The 22,008-nt window shown below is 45.2% G+C and overlaps 1 protein-coding gene and 1 long non-coding RNA gene across 8 annotated transcripts in view; one reads left to right on the top strand and one right to left on the bottom strand.

Moving 5' to 3' along the window:
- The window catches only part of LOC138991502 (uncharacterized), a 35,126-nt gene extending 30,885 nt beyond the window's left edge, over positions 1-4,241 (bottom strand). Inside the window, exon 1 of one of the 2 annotated variants that reach the window (XR_011467481.1) lies at positions 3,276-4,241. This is a non-coding gene — a long non-coding RNA (uncharacterized lncRNA). The remainder of the gene's footprint in view (positions 1-3,275) is intronic. The other variant, XR_011467482.1, reaches the window with a different exon arrangement.
- NR3C2 (nuclear receptor subfamily 3 group C member 2) overlaps positions 3,279-22,008 on the top strand; it is a 452,700-nt gene continuing 433,970 nt past the window's right edge. For 2 of the 6 annotated variants that reach the window (XM_070386628.1, XM_070386631.1), the window contains exons 1-2: positions 5,515-5,788; positions 11,427-13,191. In XM_070386628.1, coding sequence (XP_070242729.1) covers positions 11,429-13,191 — 1,763 coding nt within the window. In that variant the 5' untranslated portion in view covers positions 5,515-5,788; positions 11,427-11,428. Of the gene's footprint in view, positions 3,436-5,512; positions 5,789-11,426; positions 13,192-22,008 lie in introns of those variants that run through there. The other 4 variants (XM_070386627.1, XM_070386626.1, XM_070386630.1 and 1 more) reach the window with 4 other exon arrangements.

Genomic DNA, 22,008 nt, shown 5'->3' with positions numbered 1-22,008 from the left:
CATGGCTTAAACAACTCCATGCGTTTTTGGTTTTTTTTTTCTCCCCCCAGTGTCAGCTGTTGGATGAAGTGAGATTTGGATCAGAGATCTAAGGGGTTGCTCTGGTAAAGCTGAAATAAAGAGCAAGGGAGGATTTTTTTCCGACACAAACTTAGATGATATTAGGCTTTGTATCTGAAGTTATATAATAGAGGATGTGATGTCACATATGTAAATTGCAAACGCTGAGTCGTGCACTTTAGGTAGCAAACCTCAGGGAGCTTGAGGCTAATGGGTTGAGGGAGGGAAGTGTCCTGAGGTACAGGACTGTGCAAGGAGGCTGAACAAGTGTCAAAAGGGAAGAGAATGGATGCTGCTTCAAGGTTTCAGACTATTTGGCAGCTGTAAGTAGTCTCCAATAATTTGGAGATGAAGTTAAGGTCCTTTTCTGTGCTTTTACTTCCTTAATACTCATTTTTCTTAAAAACACATTTCTATCCTTTTGCAAAGAAAAATACATCTAAAAGGATCAAAAGAAGAAAGTTTGTTATGAGCCTAAAAATCAGCAAGTAATGACATTTCCTAGATGTACGTTTTCAAAGTTGATAGGACTCTTTATTATCAAGCATTGGAAACCAAGAGTATTCGGGATAACCAAAAAACCCTGCATCTCCATTTTTGATGGAGTCTCTCAGAGACATCACTTGTGGGGTGATTCCCAGTAACACCAGTGCCACCATCTCTTCAGATAAGGGAGCCAAAGATTTTATCTTGGAGCTGTTTTCCTTCTAGGGTGGCACAAGACCACCTCTTACAGCCAGCAAAAGAAAATAATTGTTCAAAAGTTTGAGCAGATACTCAAATATACAAAAATAAAGGTTTGCTTAATAGTAATGGCAAGATCCCCTAATATCTCTGTTGAAGGATAAGAGAAATTGATATACATGGGCATATGGATGTCCCCACAAGCGATTTTGGTGTGCAAAAGTTTCAAAAGAATATACGTAACTGCTTAAAAACTCAGTCTCAGTTTTATAATACCAAACTGCTTTATAGCATGAAAGATTAAAATTTGAGATTGGACAGAAGGAAAACGCAGGAAGAAATCTTCTAGATTTCTAAAATGTTGCAGTTACAATAACCCCACTTTACATCAGAATCTGCTGCCTAATAAATTGTCTGTAATAAAATTAGTGATTAAAATAGTGGAGGAACACCTAGGTAAAGAAAGTTTAAGTAAAATCATTTTATAAAGGGGAAAGGAATAATCAAATGCCAGATTTATCAATTCTGTAAACTGAATTCGCATTATAAAGATTACCTTAAAGAAGAGTTCGTTTTCTCTTAATATTTCATTAGGAAAAATTTCAAACACAAAAAACCCACTACCAAGTTTCTACCACTAGTATATAGTGCCTTAATCACATTAACTATCAATCCTTCTGTCTGTGAACTCATGACTGTCAATCCATCCTATTTTTGATGCAGTTCAGAATTCATTTTTTTCAGTCAGTATCCTTCTACATGGTGATTCTTTTTAAAGTTCATTGAACATTTATTATGTTAATTATTTTCTTGATTTCACCTAAGCATAATACTTTAAGAATTTCACCTTCTCTACACCTAAGGAAACAAGCAAAAGTTTGTTCGCCACAGGCCAAATGCCACTTTAAGAACAGGGGAGTGCCAACACTGTGTGGGTGACACCGCAATGGACAGCTAGAGACTGGGGCAGCGGGATTGTGGGGCTGTGATTGTTTTAACAGGGCAGTTCTGCGTTTAACACGGTGGGAAGGGATTACCAACTTCCACAGTTCCTTAGGAAGAAAACCGGGAAGGAGCACAGCAAAGGGCAGGGGGAGGGAGTCAATAAAACCTGTAGGAAAAGGAGTGTAAAGCCGGGACAGGGACCAGTGTGGTCAGTTTCTGGAGTTTAACTGAGTGACAAACGACAAGAACAGGGGAGCCTGTAAGCGGTCGTGATATTCACAGTGCGTCCCTCCTACCCAAAATCTTCCACTAAGGCTAAGTGTTAGAAGAGTCTGGGGTTGAAGCTCGTGGACACGCGCGCACACACACACGCACACATTTGCCCTAATGGGGGTGATCTGTGTGGTTTGCCGGGGCGGGGCGGGGGGGGCGGAGATGTGGGACTTGGGGAGAATCCAGAGCCAGGAGGCGCAGACGGCTCCGCAAGGCAGCCGGAGCCTGAGGCTCCTGGGATCGCGGGTCGCAGCTCCATCCCCCGCCCCGTGCCGCGCTCCCGGGCGCCGCCGTCCGCCCTCCCGGCTCGGTCGCCCCCCTTTCCCTTTCGCGTCTGCGTAGGTGTCCGCCGGAGCGGCAGGAGGGCGCGGGGGCGCGCGGGGCGGCGCGGGGGCGCGCGGGGCTCGGCGCGCGGCGGGGGGAGGGGGCCTGGCGCCCGGCCGCGTCCTCGGCTCGCTCGGCGGAGCGGGCGGCGGCGGCCCGGGCGCTGTCAGAGCGAGGGGACAGCCGGCGACCGCCGCTGCTCGCCAGTCTCCCCCGCGCGCAGACACCCGGTCCTTCCTCGGCGCCCCCCCCACGGTGGGGGTGGGGCAGAGGCGCGGCGAGCCGGGGAGAAAAGCCGGGGGGCGGTGGAGAGACGAGCAGCCTCTCCGGGTGGGCAGCGGAGGAGCAGGAAAAGAAACTTTTCCCTCCCGCCCCCCGCGCATGGTCCCTACCCCGCGTCTCCCCTCCCGGCGGCTGGGAACTGCACCTGAGGCCGGGGGCGCGAGGTCAGGGCTGGACTTTGGGGAGTCGTGGGGAGGGCTGTGGGGTGACGTGCACTGGGGTTCAGTTTGCCATCGGCCTCCTAGCAGCCAGTGGCCAGGCTGGGGAGGGGGCCACGGGCGCCCCCGGCCCGGTTTCCCCCCAGACGGTGGCCGGACGCTCGGCTGCCTGCTCCTTCTGCGGAGGGTGTGACCCGGGAAGGGGGCCGCGGCACAGAGGGCTCCCCCTACGGCCACCCCCCTCAAAACACACACTCACACGCTCTGCCGCCCGAGCTGTCACCGGTCACCCCAGGCCTGGGGAGGGGGCGCGGAGAGCCCGCTGCGGGGCGGCCGGCGCGGGGTCAACCCCCCTAACTTCCCGGCTTCCAAGGCAGCCGCCGCCGCCCGGGAGACCGACAGCCCCGAGAGAGGGCCCGCCGCCTAAGGCCGGGCCGCCGCCGCTGCTGGGGGCGGGCGGGCGCCCGCGTCCCCCTCTGCGCGATTTGGCGCCGCCGCCTCGTCTCCTCCTGCCGGGTAACAACACTACGGCTCTATTGCTCTACCCACCGTCAGTAGGACGACTGCCGGGAGTCTCTTCCTCTCCATCCTTACAGCCGATCTGCTAATATCGGACTTGCTGGCGGCGGCGGCGGCGGGAGCGGGAGCCTGGTTGCCCCCACCCAACCCCCGCCCCGCGCCCCAGCCTCCCCACCATGTCCTAGAAAAGGTGAGTGTACAGCGACAGTCACTTGGCGCTGACAGCCGCGGGAGGGGTCCGGGGAGCGCAGGGCGGCCCCGGGAAGGCATGTACCGCGCAGAGGGCGCGGGTTGGCAAGCCGAGGTGGGCTGCGGGCAGGAGACAAGGTTCCCACCCGGCCGCCTCCGGGCAGGGTTGTTGGGCGGCGGGCGAGCAATCGTGGCGGCCAGTCCCTGCAAGATTCTAACCTAGATTTTGCAAGAAACTGAGATCCAGGGCAAGACTGGCCCTCCGTAAAGGTGGTAAAAACTTAGCAAAAGAGACACGTCCATTCCTTGAATAATAAATAATTTGGCAGCGCAGGCGGAGCCGTCTTCTCCTCGGGTGCCCAGGCGCTAGGTCCGGGACTCCCCTCCTTCCTGCCGGCCGTCTGCGCTCGGGCCCGGCAGCTATCGATGCCCGGCTGCTTGCTTGGCCCGGAGAGCGCGCAGGACCTCGGGCCCCGCGGGAAAGTTGGGAGACTTGCGGGGACTCCCGGCTGCGGGGGCGCCGGGAGCCGCTCAGAGCGGGGACTGCTGAGTACAGGAGTCGGGGGGTCGCAACCAGTTCTTGTGCGCCGCCGCCGTCTCTCCCGCGGCCAGGGAGTTCCCTACCTGGAGCGACTGAGAGTTCGAGTCTTCCTCGGTTCGGGGTCTGGAATCCCGAAGCTTAATGAACTGTAAGGAGAGGAGGGGCCTTTGGGCACAGGGTGAACTCCCTCCCCCCCACCCCACTTCCGAGTTTGGCTGGTGCGGGGCACGGGTGAGGCGGGAGGACGCACAGCTGCCGCCGCCGGGCTGCGGGTCGCCAAGGGCCCGGGGACCAGATTTAGGTGTGTACGTCACCGGTGCTGACTCTGGACCAGCCAGGAATATAAAACGGAGCCTCACACTCCGAGCCTCAAAGTCCTTAGAAATCAAAGTTAAGAAGCCCATCCTTTTGCTTAGTAACTACAGCCTTGGGGTGGGCGGGAGGAGAGTCGAGGTGGAGGCGGCTGGAGGGAAACCGAAATTTCTTCTTGCAGACGCTTGATCCTTAGAAAACAGTTTTGTTTCCTTCCCCCCTCCTGATTGTTTCTCCCAATGATGTGCACCCCCTCCCACCCATTATTAAAAAGTGACTATCCTCGATGGTCAGCTTTCTTTCAAATTGAACTACTGGAAAAATCCAATACGAAAGCAATAAATACAGCCACAAAATTGTAAGGAAGGAGTGCTGCAGCTCTTGACCCTGCCAGAGGTGTAAGGATTGGGGGTGGGGGGGGTGGGAGAGAAGCCGTGTTTAAAGGGCTTTGGCTGCACTGAAATCACTCGCTTTCCCCGCACGGTTAAAACAAGGAAATTCAATTCGAGTGGGAACGTGATCCTCTTGCTTGCTGGCAGCGGACGCTGCGGCTGCTGTGTTGAGGTAACTCGGCAGACTGACGAGTGGGGCGGGGAATGAACCTCCGGGGTCGGGAGAAGCCCACTGAGGGTCCCTCCCTGCGCGCGGACGCTGTGGGCGGTGCCTGGGCTAGGGCTGCCGCTCACCTGGCGCTGCAGGTGGAGAGCATCAGGGAGGACACCTTGACTGGTTTTCTAAAAACCGACTTCTTCAGCGTCCCCAGACTTTAAGCGTCTTTCCCGACATCCTGGGGTAGGCCAGGAGGAGAGCCAGGTGGGCGTGAGCAAGTTTGGGGTAGTGAAGCGAGGGGCGTGGGGGGGCAGCGAGTCGTGAGTACCTAGTGGCGTAGCCGCTGCCCTGCACCCCGAGCGGCCTCCGCTTCTGCGGCTTTAAGGGAGCTGCCGAGTCCAGGCTGTGTCGCAGCAACTTTGTATCAGTCATGTCGTCCTCCTGGTGACTGACAGCCTGGATTGTCCAATGAGAAGCCCGCCTGACCCGTGCAGCGTGGAGCCTTGCTTCCCCCCGGACCAATGGAAAGGGCCCAAGGGGGCGGGATAGCAACCTGAACTTTTTATCTGGACATGTGACCCGCTTTTAAAAGGGCCGGCCCTGAAGCTGGCCCACTCCCCCTCCGGGCTTTCGCCCGCCCTCTCCTTCTCTCTCCCTCCCAGCTTCCCCCGCCCTAGCCCTGCCCCTGCCCCTGCCCCCTCCTTTCCACCCCCCCGCGCCCGGGGTGTCATTGGACGGGTGAGACGCAAGCCAACTTCAGGCTGCTCCGAGGAAACCCGTGCAGTCACCTGGGTGCAAGAGCATTGCTGCCTCGGGCTCTCCCGCTGCAGGGAGAGCTGCACTCGCTGGCCTGGATGTGGTTGGATTTAGGGGGGCTCCGCAGCAGGGGTGTCGTGGCGTTGGCGAGCGCTGCAACAGGTAGACGCCGAGAGACGGACCCCGGCCGAGGCAGGTGTGTAGGGGTGTGCGGCTGGGCGCCGCTTGCCCGGCTCGGCGTGTGGCCGCGGCGCGGGAGCGTGCACTTTGCAGGGAGAAGTGGCTGCGTAATCCGGAGGCACTGTCAGTAGGGTGCTGTGTGCTTGTTGTTTTGTTTTGGTTTTCCACTTTCCCCCCCTTTGGCCGCCAGAGGACTATTTTGGGAAAGTTTGGCCACTTTGGATAAATGCCCTCTAACGAGCAGCTTTCTACCGCCTTTGGCAGTGGGAGGTCTGTCACCCTTCCCTTTCCCCAAAGATGAATTTCGGATCGTTTTTCTTGTACAGTTTTTAAAGGACGTTTGAATAATATTTCTTTCCTTTATAAATTGCGGAAGCACCCAAATCTCAGCCAGAGGTGTAGTGGAAAAAGGGCAGTTGAAGGAGATACCAATCCCGACAGATTCTGTAGGAAAGAGGCTCTGGAAATTCGTGCATTTCCCGTGCCTTAGGATTCACGAAACTCCTGAAAGAGATTATGCTTTATGTGGCATCAGTTCGAATTCTAAAAGCAGGAGAGAAAGGATGAAGCTTCTTTCGGTGACATCCGTGCCCTGCTACTGAATTTAGGTGCACAGCTTTTCCTAATGAATTTTAGAAGACCAGGTTTAAATCGTAATGGTTTACGGCACCAAAAGGTTTAAGTATTTGTTATAACATAGAAGTTAGGAAAACTTTGATACCAGACAAGTTTGGAAACCACTGAATTTCAAAGGCAGTAAATTGCATTTTCATATTTGAATTGGCATTTCTCTAGGTGCTGTTATTGATGATATTTACATAGTAATGCTAACAGCATTCTCCATCTGTGAAATTCTGGGAAGTTTTCATTTTAGATTTGACTTCGACAGGCTATCATGGAAATGCTTGAGGAAAGAAGTTTTTTTAAAATAATAAAAGGGGAGCTTTTTCCTTTAAGGGAGAAATAGTTTAGTTTGGGGCTTTTGGAACGATCAGGTGGCTCAGTGAATTAGGTGAGTGAATAGAAATCAGGTGTGTGCAGTTCTAACTGGTTCTCTGGCTCTCTTAGGTGACCTTGGGCTGATTTCTATCATTAATTTCATCTGTTAAAACAAGGAACATGGTTATAGTTAAGTAATAGGGATGACAGCAAAAGAGTTACAGTGAACTTTTACAACTATGCAACCAATACAAATTATAAAATTCTTAACGTTCTGTCTTGAGGATGTAATATTAGAGTCAGATAACTATAGAAAATGATGCATTTGAAATGGAACTGTGTTTGGGAGGTTATAAAAGTGAAACTGTTTTCGGAAAAAATATAAATTTGCAAGATTCTTTGTTAATATTCCTGAAACAAACAAACAAAAAGAACTACTTCCTTATGGGAAACTGCAGTTTAACAGAGTCTGTAAAATATAAAAATTTAAAGTCAGATTTTCCCTTTGCAAAAATAGTGTTTAAGAGCATATATATGACAAGGTAGAACTATCAGTATTTTTCCTTACTTTCCCTGTGTGAAAGTTCCTTCATTTTAAGAGGGGAGGCATTTGCCTGAATATTAAGGGACCTTCATGTTTTTTGTCTTTGCCCCAAGGGGAGTATCTGTTATAGTTTCCATTGTAAGAGAGACAAGCCTGATTTTACATAAGTAGATTTGTATATCAATATCTGTTTAATCTTATACTTTAGTAACAAAAACTTTACCTTTTCCCTCTGGATATTAAGTTCCATGAAGATCATATTCATCAACTAATATTTTCAGTATTCACTAGTGATTGACTAAAAATCTGCTCAAGCCATGGAGCTTGTGCCAGTTTCAAAAAGACAACCTGGATTTCCTGGACGACATAGGAAATAACTTCCTAACTGATCCGTTTGTTTTATAGAGAAGATCAATTAAGATAATATAGGACAGAATAGCATGGAAACTTACACACTACCATATGTACATAGATAGTGGGAATTTGCTGTGTGACTTAGTAAACTCAAACCAGGGCTCTTGTGGCAACCTAGAGGAGTGGGATGGGGTGGGAGGTGGGAGGTGGGAGGTAGGTTCAGAAGGGAGGGGATATATGTATACTTATGGCTGATTCATGTTGATATATGGCAGAAACCAACACAATATTGTAAAGCACTTATCTTTCAATTAAAAATAAGTACATTAAAAAAAAGAAAGGAAAAGATAATAGGGAGAATTCAGCATAAAATATTTCAATAATCATATTTTTTTTTAAAAGCCTGATCCTTAAAAATATTTCCAGTGGAAGCCATGTAGGTGCTAGCCCTAGCCCTAGATATCTTCCGTTCTTTACTGTTGGTTGCCAGCCTTTATATTCTTTGTTGAGAGGTGTATTAGGTTGACAGATCAAAATGTCTTAAAGCTAATGTAGATTTCAGCAAAGCCTTTGCAAATTCTCTAATGATAGCCTTGTCAATAATGTGGTGAAATGCAGGCTGGTCTGTGTTATTGTCAAGAGAGTTCAAGGCTAGCCAAACAAGACTTGGAAAGTTGTGATCAGCTGCATGATATTAGCTGATAAGGTACTTCCTTGTAAGAGTGCTTTAAGATGGTTCTTGCCTATCTGCGCTCTCGTAAAGGTTCTCTTCAAATCTTTATATAGCCTTATGTATCTAAGACATGGCTCCTGGCTTGAGGCACAGTGATGAAAAGTGTCCCTCAGCATATTAGTAGATGTTGTGTGAGAAAAAAGAAAACAGGTGCAGTGGCCAAATTATTTAGGGAACTCTGAATTAAAAAGGAAATGGGTTTCTGTACCTTAGAACTTCAAGAGTTTTAGCATGTGAATTTCCACTGTGAAGCTTCAAAACAGGCAGTGAGTGATCATCCTTTCCTAAAGACAGTTTGGAGAAAGAATTTTTGGAGAGAAGTCTGGATGACGATGATCCTTCAGACTCAAGGCAGATGGTCCTGTTGTCTGGGAGACTGTAGGTGTGGGAGTGGGGAGGGATGAACTTGTGGAGACCTTTAGTAAGGGTGCCAAGGCAGGGGTGATTTCTGGGCATTTGAATAGACGGTGGTACAATTCACCAAGACAGGGAATGTGGGTTTAGGAATAGGATTGGGGTGTGGGGGGATGATACACAGAAGGTGTTCAGTTTTAAACAGGAATAGACACATTTCTTGTGGTTTGATGAATTTGGGACTGAAGTATCTATCTGTACCTTATCTATACTGTTCCAGTTTGGTATGGGGAAGGCTGAATATTCTTAGAAGTAGAAGCAGCACATATTTACTGGTATTTTTCAACCCATGGCTATTACTAAATGGTTTTTCAGTAAGGTACAAAAGGCCAGTATTAGCTGTTTTGGTCCCATTTCACTATATTCAGTTCTTGGCTTCCATCCACACTAATTTTTCCTGCTGGAATTATCAGATTACCTTCTCAGACTTCATAACTTGGCTTACTTTCTACTGTTTTGTGATTGGGAATTTATAGAATAATGTTCTTTAAGCAAAAACATGCTACATAATTGGGAGATTTCAATGTTCACAAATTACTGGGTATTGATTATTTTATAATAGTTTAACATTTTTTTATTTGTACTATGCTGTCATCTTGGGGTGCAGTGGTAAAGCTGATAAAGTTTCCTCCTTCTGGGAACTTAAAAGCCTAGTGTGGAATACAGAAAAGTAAGAGGTAATTATGATCTTCGGACAATTTTGGCATTAAATTTTGCCAGAGAGCCCTGTGATATCTGATGCCAATTTATTTAGTAGAGTCATTATATCATTTTTTCCATGTTAATATAATTTCTGGAGCAAAAAGTCTTCCTAGTCTCTTTAATGAGAAGAGGGTAGGGTGGATGAAGATCGTGAGTGGCAGAGTGGGGGAAAGGACTGAGAGGTCTGAAGTAATATCTGTGTTCAGCACTGCAGAAACTGCAGCTTTTAGGTCAGGACCTTTATTTGGGTCAGAGATTGTTTATACACCTGAAAGGATTTGAAAAATGCGTAGTTAAAGATTTTAAGAGTTCTATGCATGAAAATGCACAAATGAAATTTTATTGAGTGAATTAATTTTCTTTGAGAGATGTTTCTTTAGAGTGGTGCTTCTGAAGCCAGGGGTGATTTTGGCCCCCCTCCCCACACCCCTAGGGGCTTTTGGCAAGGCTGGAGACATTTGGGGCTGTCACAGCGGGGCAGGAGGAATGCTACTGGCATCTAGTGGGTAGGGGTCAGGGATACAGCTGTACATCTTACAATGCACAGGAGAGATCTCAACAAAGCATTATCAGGCCCCCAGTAGGGCCATGGTTGAGAGACCTTGGTGTAGACACCTGGGATCAAATTCCAGCTCTGCTGTGTAGCTTCTGCCTCGGTTTCCCCAGTTGTATCATTTGGGACAGTACTTCTGCCAATCTTGTAGGGTAATTTATAAGGGTATGTACGTTAATATCTGTGAAAGGCTTGTAATAGGTCATTGAACCATATCATGCATAAGAATTATAGAAATACAGCCTGTTACGATTATCTATAGAATAAATTTATAGAGAGAGCCAGTAGATAAAATAGTATGTCTAAAACAATCCTGGGGACTCCTTGAGGATGGGAATTGAGGCTGTTTTGTTCATCACTGTAGATTCAGTGGCTAGTTGTAGGCCCAGGATGCAATACACACTTGGTGAATATTTGTTGAATGAATGAACACATAAATTGTCAGGACCCATCTCAGACTTCCTCCATTAACTGTTGAGAATGAAACTGGCTGTCTGGAGTCTTTTCAGCAGAGCTACCACTAGGTCAGGCGCATGTCAGAGTCCTTGCCAGGACTGAAATACAGACTAGAGTCCTGACATTCTCAACTTGTCATTCAGCCTCTTTGAGTTATGGACTAGCTTAATTAATCAGGATATATGACTCTTCACTGTTCAGAATTGACATTAAATTATCTTCACCAAAATCTATTTTACGAAAATCTTACTGTTTTGAAAATAATCCTCAAGTTATCTTGCCTGTGATCATTCACGGGATGACTTTACATTGGGAAATGGTAACATTAATTACATTTCCTCATTGTTTTTTAATCAAGTCACATATTAGCTATGAAAAGCAGCTTCTATATGCTGGAAAGACTCCAAAGACTTTGGCATTAGATTTCGTTTTAAACCTGACTTTGTCACTTACTGTGTCTTTGACCTTGGGCAAGTTGCCCACTTGGTTAAACCCTCAGTTTCCTCTTTGGATGCATCAGGAGTCCCCAGGATTACTTTGCATATTAAATAAGTTAACATTTGTAAATATTCTTTGGAAACTCTACAGGCTGTATTATAGCAAAGATGTTTTATATGTAAAATTTCCTTCAAACTCCAAAGGCTGTAGTATATAGTAAAGATGTTACTTGGATGCAAAATAGTTTTATTGCTTGCTCTATTATAGCAAAGATGTTGCTTTTATTTAGATGGGAAATAGTTTTATTGCTTCTTATATTCTGGCTTCTGGACAAATTATAGTCAGGACTCTGTTGTATCAGCACCTAAAAAGGTAATAACTTGAGTATATCTGGAAGTATTGCTTATCATCAGTAGAATATGTACTTATAGCTCAGTCAGTACAATTTCAGAATGTCTTTTAGAGTAACTGTGCTATCCACGAATCTAATTCGATTTTTTTAATATAAATTTTTATGTTAGCTATGGAGACCAAAGGCTACCACAGTCTCCCTGAAGGTCTAGAAATGGAAAGACGGTGGGGTCAACTTTCTCAGCCTGCAGAGCGTCCTGCCCTGGGACCCGTACCCACGGAGCAGCCCGACGAGAGTAACTACATGGAGATCGTCGACGTGCGCTGCGTCTCCGGTGCTATTCCAAACAGCAGTACTCAAGGAAGCAGCAAAGAAAAACACGAACTACTCCCTTGCCTCCAGCAAGACAACAGTCGGTCCGGGATTTTACCATCTGACATAAAAACCGAGCTGGAATCAAAGGAACTTTCGGCCACGGTGGCCGAGTCCATGGGCTTGTACATGGATTCCGTGAGAGAGGCTGACTACGCCTATGATCAGCAGAACCCACAGGGAAGCGGGAGTCCGGCAAAGATGTATCAAAACGTCGAACAGCTTGTGAAATTTTACAAAGAGAACGGCCACCGTCCTTCCACGCTAGGGGGTGCGAGCAGGCCCTTGCGGTCCTTCTTGCCCGACTCTGGGGGCTCTGTTAATGGCGGGGTCATGCGCAATGTGGTGAAGAGCCCCATCCTAGGGCACGAGAAGGGCCCGGCAGTTTGCAGCCCTCTGACCCTGTCATCCTCGGGTTGCAGCCCCGCCAGCATCAGCTGTGTGTCCTCCACTTCAGCCAGCTTCGGCAGTTTCCCAGTGCACAGCCCCATCGCCCAGGGCACCCCTCTGCCATGCTCCCCCAATGTGGAGACGCGGGGCTCCAGGTCACACAGCCCAGCGCATGCCAGCAACGTGGGCTCACCTCTCTCCAGTCCGTTGAGTAGCATGAAATCCCCGATTTCCAGCCCCCCGAGTCACTGCAGCGTGAAGTCTCCGGTTTCCAGTCCTAATAACGTCACTCTACGATCCTGCGTATCCAGCCCTGCAAACATCAACAACTCAAGGTGCTCCGTTTCCAGCCCTTCCAACACAAACAACAGATCCACGCTGTCCAGCCCAGCCGCTAGTACTGTGGGGTCTATCTGTAGCCCTGGAAGCACCGCCTTCAGCTACACTGCTTCGGGCACCCCAGTGGGGTCCAGTGCAGCCCGAGATGTGGTTCCCAGTCCAGACACCCAGGAGAAAGGTGCTCAAGAGGTCCCCTTTCCTAAGACTGAGGAGACAGAGAACGCCATCTCCCATGGTGTGGCTGGCCAGCTTAACATTGTCCAGTACATAAAGCCGGAGCCAGACGGAGCTTTCAGCAGCTCGTGTCTAGGAGGAAACAGCAAAATAAATTCTGATTCCCCCTTCTCAGTACCAATAAAACAAGAGTCAACCAAGCATTCATGTTCTGGCACCTCTTTTAAAGGGAATCCAGCAATCAACCCCTTTCCATTCATGGATGGCTCATACTTTTCCTTTATGGATGATAAAGACTATTATTCTCTATCAGGAATTTTAGGACCACCTGTGCCGGGCTTCGATGGTAACTGTGAAGGCAGCGGGTTCCCCATGGGGATAAAACAAGAACCGGATGATGGGAGCTTCTACCCAGAAGCCAGCATCCCTCCATCTGCCATTGTTGGCGTGAATTCAGGTGGACAGTCCTTTCACTATAGGATTGGTGCTCAAGGTACAATATCTTTATCACGATCAGCTAGAGACCAATCTTTCCAACACCTGAGTTCCTTCCCTCCCGTCAATACCTTGGTGGAGTCGTGGAAATCACACAGTGACCTGTCATCGAGAAGAAGTGATGGATATCCGGTCCTAGAATACATTCCAGAAAACGTATCAAGGTAAGTCGGCCTTTTTCTCCAGTTTTGAAAAACCATGGCTGTGTGAAATGCTGAAGGTTAGCATTATCTTTGCTGTGGATATATTCAAACACATTTCAGTCTCCTGTTTCCTTTGGAGCATGGTCATTGTATACTTACCCTTTAGCTTGTTGGTGTGTTAGAAATGTATTGTCGTTGAGTCACTGAGTTGTATCCGATTCTCTGTGACCCCATGGACTGCAGCACTCCAGGCTTCCCTGTCTTTCACTATAGAGAAACCAAAAATTTTGAGAGTCTCAAATGTTTCCATCGATTTGGAAGGAGCATGTGTACGTGATATACATGGGTCTTCTTCCCCTTCTGCATTGCTGCTGGTAGGTAGGTATTTAAGATAAGTTTGTTTCCTAATGCCTGCTATTACGTATGCTTTAGCAGACTAATGCTAGGTTTTTTTTTTCTTTCTTTAGCTGTATACTGGTTCACTAACATTGCTTTAAATTGTTTTCTTTGTGGTCATAAGTCTTTTTTCCCCAGAGTTTTCTTTATTAATCACTTCATTGGTTGTGAAAAATGAAATGAAACCCCAAATCTGTTACCCACAAGCTCCCCACCCTTTTCATCTTTTTCTAGATTGGTTAATCGTATGTAAGTTGTGGTCTTCAGCACAAATAAATCATTTCCTTAACTCTGGAGAGCTTTTTAAAGACTCAGCACATCTAAAATTACTAAGTGGCCCGTTTTGCTTTCCTACTCTTTGGAAGTGAAGTATGTCACTGCAGTTTAAGATTGGTATATTTATAACTTTTAAGATCTGCAAGGAGACATACTTTACTTACTGTAAAATATCTTCTTGGCTTTCCTTCTTGTAGATAGCATATTGTATATATTTAGAAAAAACAAGGAAGAGGTTTCAGATATGACTGTAAAGGGTGGTTCTAAGTCATACAGTGAATACTTATGTTGGACTTTGCTTCAGTACTGTTTTTATTACCTGGATATGGTCAATGATCCCTTTATTGAACATATAAAGAATAGATTTCCTAGATATAGTTCACAGAGGCTTCTAGGAAGATGTGGCTATTTTCCTTAAAAACTTGTTTGGTGGTGAAAATGTCCATTCCCATCAACAAAACGTAAGATTGACGTGCATTCTGTGTTCTTTCTCCTTTGGTTTTTTACTGAAGCAAAAGCAAAAACTTTTCATTTGTGCTTCCTTTTCCTCTTCATTGACTCATACCTCACTCCTCTTGCTTTTATGGAAGCAACACATTCCATAAAGGAGACTTACATGCTCTTACAGTTCTCAGTAGCATGACTGGTTAATCCTAGACTCACACTGTTGCTCTCTCCTAAATTCTAAACTCTCACAAATGCTGAAATGGCATAGCTTTCGTCAGAACCAAGCTCAGCAGGTGCTTTGCTTTCCTTTCTGAGAAGGATGGTTTGCACACACTGTCAATACTTTTGTTAAGTGATGTTTGTAGTGGGTTAGTTGGAAGGAGTTTGGCCTGGTAGTTAAGAGCATGGCTACCCTGGTTGAAATCCCCAGCTCTGCCGCTTAACTGCTTTGTGACCCTATGCTCATCTCTTCACCTCTCTGGCCTTCAGTCTTCTCATCTGTAAAAAGGGAATTCAGTAGTCAAGACAATGAGTTAAATTATGAGAAGCCCTTTGACTATCATCTGGAATACAACATGCATCATAGAGTATTATATACATTTCAGCAATTGCTCTTAGCATTTAATGGGATTGTTCATAACCTTTAGTTTCTATTTCTTTTAGTGTTCTCTTTTGTACATTAAATGAAATTCCATACAGTCTTTTAAAGAAATGTACAAAGTGTAAGGAAATAGTTGTTGATAAATTCCTGTGATTAATTTCTACTTTTTTATAGCTAGGCACTCTACGTTTCTGTTTATGCTCTTTTAGTTTTGAAGACCGTTGCTTTGGGTAATGATATTTCTGGTAGAAACACTAGCCAGATGCTAGCTAAAATCATTAACTCTCTTCCAGTTGTTCTGTATCCTATTTATACTGTTTTGTCTTTGCCGGACTCAACTCATGATGCCCCTCTTGGTGGTCTTGGGACCCCTCGCCTTACACATTCCTATGAATTGGTGACTTTGAGTCTCCTGTGCCTTTGTGGGAAACTGGGGTGTTGTAAAGTTTTAGATTACTGCTTTAATTAGATTACTAATTCCTTACAGCTTTTCCTGGTGAATATTACCCAAGTCTATTTGTTTTGATCATTCTCAGAGGAAACACAGACTTTTTTTCTGGATTTCAGTCTACATTTTATAATATTTAATTTAACCTCATCCAAGCTTCATTATTGGCTTCTTGTTTTGTGATTTTTGGACCAAAATCCAACTTTTCTGCCTACTTTATAATTTATGATGATGTTACCTCATTCCAGGTAATGTCAGATGAGTGAATTAAAGATTATAAAGGATCAAGGCAGTTTGTAACTGCTTCTAAGTTTCATAACATTCTTTATCTTTAGGTTGAACTCTGTTTTCTAGTAAATGTCAAAGTATGGTTTGGGATTTCTGAGACCTTATCCAGGAGGGCCACAAACTCAAAAATTGTGCATTTGTAGATGAGCCATGCAAAATGGAAGATAGACCAATGGTTTTTCTAAAATAGTTCATGAAAAGTTCACTGATACAGTTTCAGATTCCGTGTGGCAACTAAGCTTTAAGAAACCCCTGACTGTCCATTTCCACTGTACTGAAGTATCATATCTCCACTGATCTGAGATAACCATTAAAATACTTCTCCTTTTTTCAACAACATAACAGTGTAAAGCCAGATTTTCTTCATATACTTGAACCAAAACACATCACCACACACTAACCACAGAAGTCGATATGAGAATCTGGCTGTCGTCTATTAGGTGAGACAATAGACTTGCAAAAGTTTTTCGTTCTGGGAAACACAAGTTGTTGTTTGTTTGTTTGTTTGTTTTTCTTTTCACATATGCATGTTTATGTTAAGGTGTGATGACTTATTTTAAGTGATTAAAAAGAAGTACTCGTTTTAATTTGTAATAAGGTAAATATCAGTAGATAGAATACACATAAACAAAAGATCTTGACCTCAACACATTTCCAAGAGTGGAAAGACATCCTGAGACTCAGACGTTGAGAACTGTTGGTCTAGCCTATAAAACTTTGGCGGTTCATGCAGAAAGAGGATATTATGTTATTTGCCTTAGCTTAATTGAATGTTATGCTGAAGAAGGGGTGCCTTGTCCCTGCAAGGACAGTGATTCTCATCCAGGTGAATTTTTCAAGCTGACTGAAGTGAAGGCCACGGAGAGTGTATCTACTGCAGCCTGTGGATGTTCTCTGAGAGTGTGACCAGAGGCAGCTCTCAGAATTTCCAGCAGGTGGATTGTCTTGCTTGCCACACAGAGAAGGACAGGGTTGGCCAAAAAGTCTGTTCCGGTTTTTGTACCATCTTACAGGAAAAACCCAAACTAACATTTTGGCCATCCCAATATATGACAATGAAAGTTGACATAAAACTCTGCGGTAGACGCTGGACCTGGTTTGGTCATATAGATGGAGGGTCCCCTGCGCACTTGGACACAGACGGAGCTGTGCGCTTGAGTGAGTGGCGGCGTCTCTTAGCCTCCGTTTCTTCATCTGAGAGAAAGTAAGTTGACTGAGATGCTCTCCGAGGACCGCCAGCCACCCTACTGAGTGTCTGTATAGTTTCCTTGGAGTCGTGTATGTTAAGAATGAAAATAGAAAAATCCCTTCACATATTTACTAGTCTGGTTTCAAGTTTATCTTAATCACCAGTTCAGCTCTGTAGTTTCCAGGGCAGTTGTAATAGAAAAATATCATTATCATTTAAAAGTAAGGATGAGTGAGGGTGACCTATCATTTTGCTTGGAAAAGCCATTCTATTTTCAAATCAGAACTTTTCCTTTCATAAAACTTGACACTTATATGATGAGTTTCCTGTTCTTTTAAATTTGCAATATTCCTTTTGGAAGCAGGGTTAGTCTGTTGACATAACACTGGGTGTTTATGGCAATGGTCATAGTCACTTTGATAGCATCATAACACAGTGCTAACATTGACTTAAACGTTCGAATATAAAGTTCACTGTTTCAAAGGGCACATTCTCGTAGGTTTCAAGACACGTAATCAGGAATTTATCTTAATATAAACTGCACTTTTTTTTCCATGATAGAAGGAAACAATTCTGTGATAACCTCCGGTTGGGTTTCTCTTTCCCAGTGATCCCTGAAGTTTTTCAATACCCATCTCCCGTAATAAGCTAAAAGCTTCAGAATCCAAGGAGTTTGTTACAGTTTACCATGTCTGTCAGTAAACTTCTGTAAATAAACCATTGAGATAGAAGTATCTTCACGCAATGCAAAGTTTGAAAAATGGTGGGTGTTGGAAGGGAGAAATTGATTATTGGTGATTATTTCTATAATAAATCCATTACAGAATAACTTAGGTCATTTGGAAATGAAGGCATGGACACTTTCTTTTTCTTATTTGTCTCATAATGTTTTGATTTTGAAATGGCTAGTGTGCTTAGAATTTCTCCAGGTTAGTGTTCTAAATAGTATTTTTAGAAATGGTTTAAAAGGAGACTCGCTTCTTCTGATGATTCATTCACTTTCATTCATTTATGGTATTTCCGGTAGAAGTAGTGATAATTTTATGGGGGAAAACCCCCTTATTCCTCTTTAATTAAGCAAATCACTATGCAGTGTCCTTCCTTACATTTTGCTTTTCACAAGTATCCCAGATTTATATGTCAGTGTGTTCACCTTTTATCATCTAAAGTGTTGTTCTATTTAAAACTGTTTACTTCCTACGTAAAGTGAAGATAAAAGCCCTGGTTTCAGTTAAATAAACTCAAATTATTCAACTTAAAGCAGTTCTCATACATAGCAGTGACATGCTGAATCTAGGACCTAGATACGTATCATTTATGGATTTGATTCCTTTCGCAATATTGAAATTCTGGGTGTGCCTGATCTTTCCTATCCTTGTAATGTTTAGAGTAAGAGCAGATGTTCTATTGATCACCAGTAATTTAGGCGTATTACTTCACTTCCCCTGATATCATTAATTTTTTTCTCCAAAATAATGCTTGCTTTCCCAGACTTTCAACTGTTGCTGTACTTTCATACAACTGATAAAATTTCATCTCTGCTGCTAAGTAATTTATTTTCTTTCATTTACTAAATTCAGACTGAGAGAAAAAAACGTTGATTTCTTGAATCCATTCAAATATAGTCATTAAATTGTATATCTTTGTGGACTGCATTCCAAAATTTATTAGTATCCAGGAAATATAAGTGTGTTTAAATGGATAGTGTCTTAATCTTAAATTTAAAAATTTTGAGTTTTAAACTTGTCAAATATAGGCTTTGTTTTCAGTTTTAAGAGTTTTATGTTGTTTTTTATATAATAAGGCAATGATGAAGTTAAAATGTAAATATATGTATGAACATGTTACCTAATTAATACTCTGGAAACCTCTGGATTTACGATTGTCAGTGGTATGGCCAAGGCCAAAATTTCTATGTAGAAAATAGGGAGAAATTTTTATTTATGCAAGGAATAGAACACTCTAGTCCAAGGAAGGAAAAGAAGATAAACAAAAAGTAATTTGGATACTTACAAAGTTAATACGCAAGGGAGACTGATGTGAGCTGATGACTGGTCCTTTGAATTCACAGCTGTGACCATGACTTAGTTTATCAGTGATGGGTACTTTGATTGACATGTATTTCCACCTTAATATCTTAAAAATTGTTGAAATAAATATACAAAAATCATAACCTAAAATAGAATGAAATACGGTTTGTAATGGACAAAACCAACTTTGAGTGTTCCAACAGGAAAGGATCTGGGCAAGATTTGGAAAATAGGGAGATGGGAGGATGAGAGTTAGTATTTATCATTAGTCTTGAGAAATTTGCACGGGATTGAGCAGGGGGGACACTTCCTGGTGAAGGGAGTTGTATGAGCAGAGCCTGGATGGGCAGAAAGCCCTGAGTGTGGCCCAGCTGTATGGCTGGCTGTGATATGGGGGACTTGGGGAAAGACGGCCCGGAAGAGCTCAGTTGGAACTAGAAGCCCATGGAACTTGAAAGTCACATGAAGAAGTTTGTACTTAATTTGGCAGGTAATGAGGAGTTACTGAAATGTTGGCGCAGGGAACGGCCTGAGCTGAAGTGCACTTGGGAAAAACCTTAATTAGGCAATGGTTGTAGGGTGGATTGGAGCCTAAGGAGCCTTGTTAAGAAGTTACTGTAACAGTGCTGGAGGATGGGAACTGGGTCTCTGAAGTGAGGATGTCAGAGCTGGTGGAAGAAAGGGGTATGTGTGATGTACGATAGAAGACTTTGTAGCAGTTGGTTTTTATGTAATGACGTTTTTTAAAAATAGTCGCAGACACAGAAAAAAATCGGGAGGCCATTACAAAGAATGATGAACAAGGATAGTCTCGTACATAAGCACAATACAGCCACTGAAAGCCAGAAAGTAACATTAAGTTACTGATATCTGGGGGACTTCCCTGGTGGTCAGTGGCTAAGATTCCAAGCTCCCAGTGCAGGGGGCCCAGGTTCGATCCCTGGTGAGAGAACTAGATCCCGCATGCCTCAACTCAAGATCCCATGCAGCCAGATAAAGATACTTTAAAAATGAAAAAGTTACTGGCATCTTGATTTCTGGTTTTGCCGGTTGTCCCAATAATATCTTTCGCAGTGAAAGGACCCTGGTGCAGAATTGTGTTTTGTGCTTTCAGCTGTCAGGACTCTAGTCCCTCTCAGTCTAGGACAGTTCCCTGTCTTTTTCTAGATTTCATGACTTGACTTTAGGGGATGACAGGCCAGCCCTTTAGTAGAAAGTCCCTCGATTTGGGTTTGTCCTTATTTCCTCAGGTTTCTGTTCTGGTGCTGCCCCCTAGGCAGGAGGACCACAGACAGCAGGCTGTATTCTCCTCCTGCTTCCTGCCGCATGCCAAGCCATTTCCCTTCGTGCCTTTATTGCCCATCTGCAGCGCTCCATCCAGGTGTTGTCTGACAGGCTTCCCCGCAGTCAAGTTACTCTTTGCCCTTTGCAATTAGGAGCTATTTGGAGGAGCAGTACTTTGAAGTTGTATACACATCCCAGTCCTCATTGCATTTTTGTATTCATTAAATTAGCCGTAGGTGGCTCAGACGGTAAAGCGTCTGCCTACAATGCGGGAGACCCAGGTTCGATCCCTGGGTTGGGAAGATCCACTGGAAAAGGAAATGGAAACCCACTCCAGTACTCTTGCCTGGGAAAATCCCATGGACGGAGAAGCCTGGTGGGCTACAGTCCACAGGGTCGCAGAGTCGGACACCACCGAGTGACTTCACTTTCACTTTCTTTTGTTGCTTCCCTGGTGGCTTAGCTGGTAAAGAATCTGCCTGCAACGCGGGAGACCTGGGTTCAATCCCTGGGTTGGGAAGGTTCCCTGGAGAAGGGAACGGCTACCCACTCCAGTATTCTGGCCTGGAGAATTCCATGGACTGTATAGTCCATGGGGTCGCAAAGAATCAGACGGGACTGAGCGGCTTTCACTTTGGGGCATCACTGTTCTTTTAAGCAGTCAATTATAACCTCGTACTGCCCTTATTTTTGATATTCAGTTTGTTCCTGATTTCGCCAGTGGGAACTCATCCATGCTGGTTTCTGTGACGATTTTGCAATGTTCCCATCACTTCTCTGAGGGCTACCTTGCTTTAGGCCCACTTTGTCCTTTTACTTCCTCAGGCCTGGAGTCACCCCTTTCTTCAGGGAATTTGCCCATGCCCGCAGACACCTTCCTGTCTGTGATTGGAATCTAACTCCACATTCAAGGTCACAGGGCCACACCCCCTCCGCCCTCCCTGGATGCCCTTCTTCTAAACTTGGGCCTTGACTCTCCTTACTGGGATGTCCTTACACTCCTTGAGTTATAAGACCCTGCACTGGACCAGGGAGCACGTGGTTTCCCCCTTCCTGCTGGGACTCTTGACTCTCTGCCTGGGGCTTGCTGCCCCACCGTGGGCCCCTACCCCGCACTAAGGTCTCTGCTGTACTATGTATGGCCTAATGACATTAGAATTAAATCATTGAGGATGAATTGTAGAGGAGTTGAGGCTTCCCTGGTGGCTCAGACGTTAGAAAATCTGCCTGCAGTGTGGGATACTGGGTTCGATTCTTGGGTCAGGAAGATTCCTCGGACGAGGGCATGGCAACCCATTCCAGGAGAATTCCATAGACAGGGGATTATGGAGGGCTACAGTCCATGGGGTACCAAAGAGTCAGACACGACTGAGCGACTAACACACTTTCAGTAAAGAAGTTGATATTTGAGTACAAGGGGAAAGATATGTGGAAAGTCAGTGAAAACTCACAGGTTATGAGCTTGACCACCATGGAGGATGATGAGCAGTTAAAGAGAAATGGAGAGGTCAAGAAGAAGTGATGAATTTATCTTGGTTACCTGAGTTTTACATTCCAGACCACTTCTAACTGGAGGAGTTCTCTGTAGAGGTAGAAATGCTGGTATGGGGGTATGCAAGGCCTCCTTATAGACATGGCCATGGAGGGGCAGCGTCGGTGCGATCCAAGGAGCAAAGGTATACATGACTCAGTATAGTGTGAGGTGCCTTTGCTAGGAGTTTGGAGGAACTGAACGCCATGTAGGAGATGAGCAACAGATGCTAATAAAGAACACGGGTGTTGTTTTGACAATCAGGTGTTGCATCATGGATACCAAAGGGAGGAATCATGGCAGCCTAGAACTTCCAAATTAGAAGGGCCCCAAGGCTGTCTCTAAATC

The sequence above is a fragment of the Bos mutus genome, chromosome 17 (genome assembly GCF_027580195.1).
Source record: "Bos mutus isolate GX-2022 chromosome 17, NWIPB_WYAK_1.1, whole genome shotgun sequence".
Lineage (NCBI taxonomy): Eukaryota > Metazoa > Chordata > Mammalia > Artiodactyla > Bovidae > Bos > Bos mutus.
Note: the sequence above shows the minus strand (reverse complement) of the source record. Positions and strands in the feature narration are given on the sequence as shown.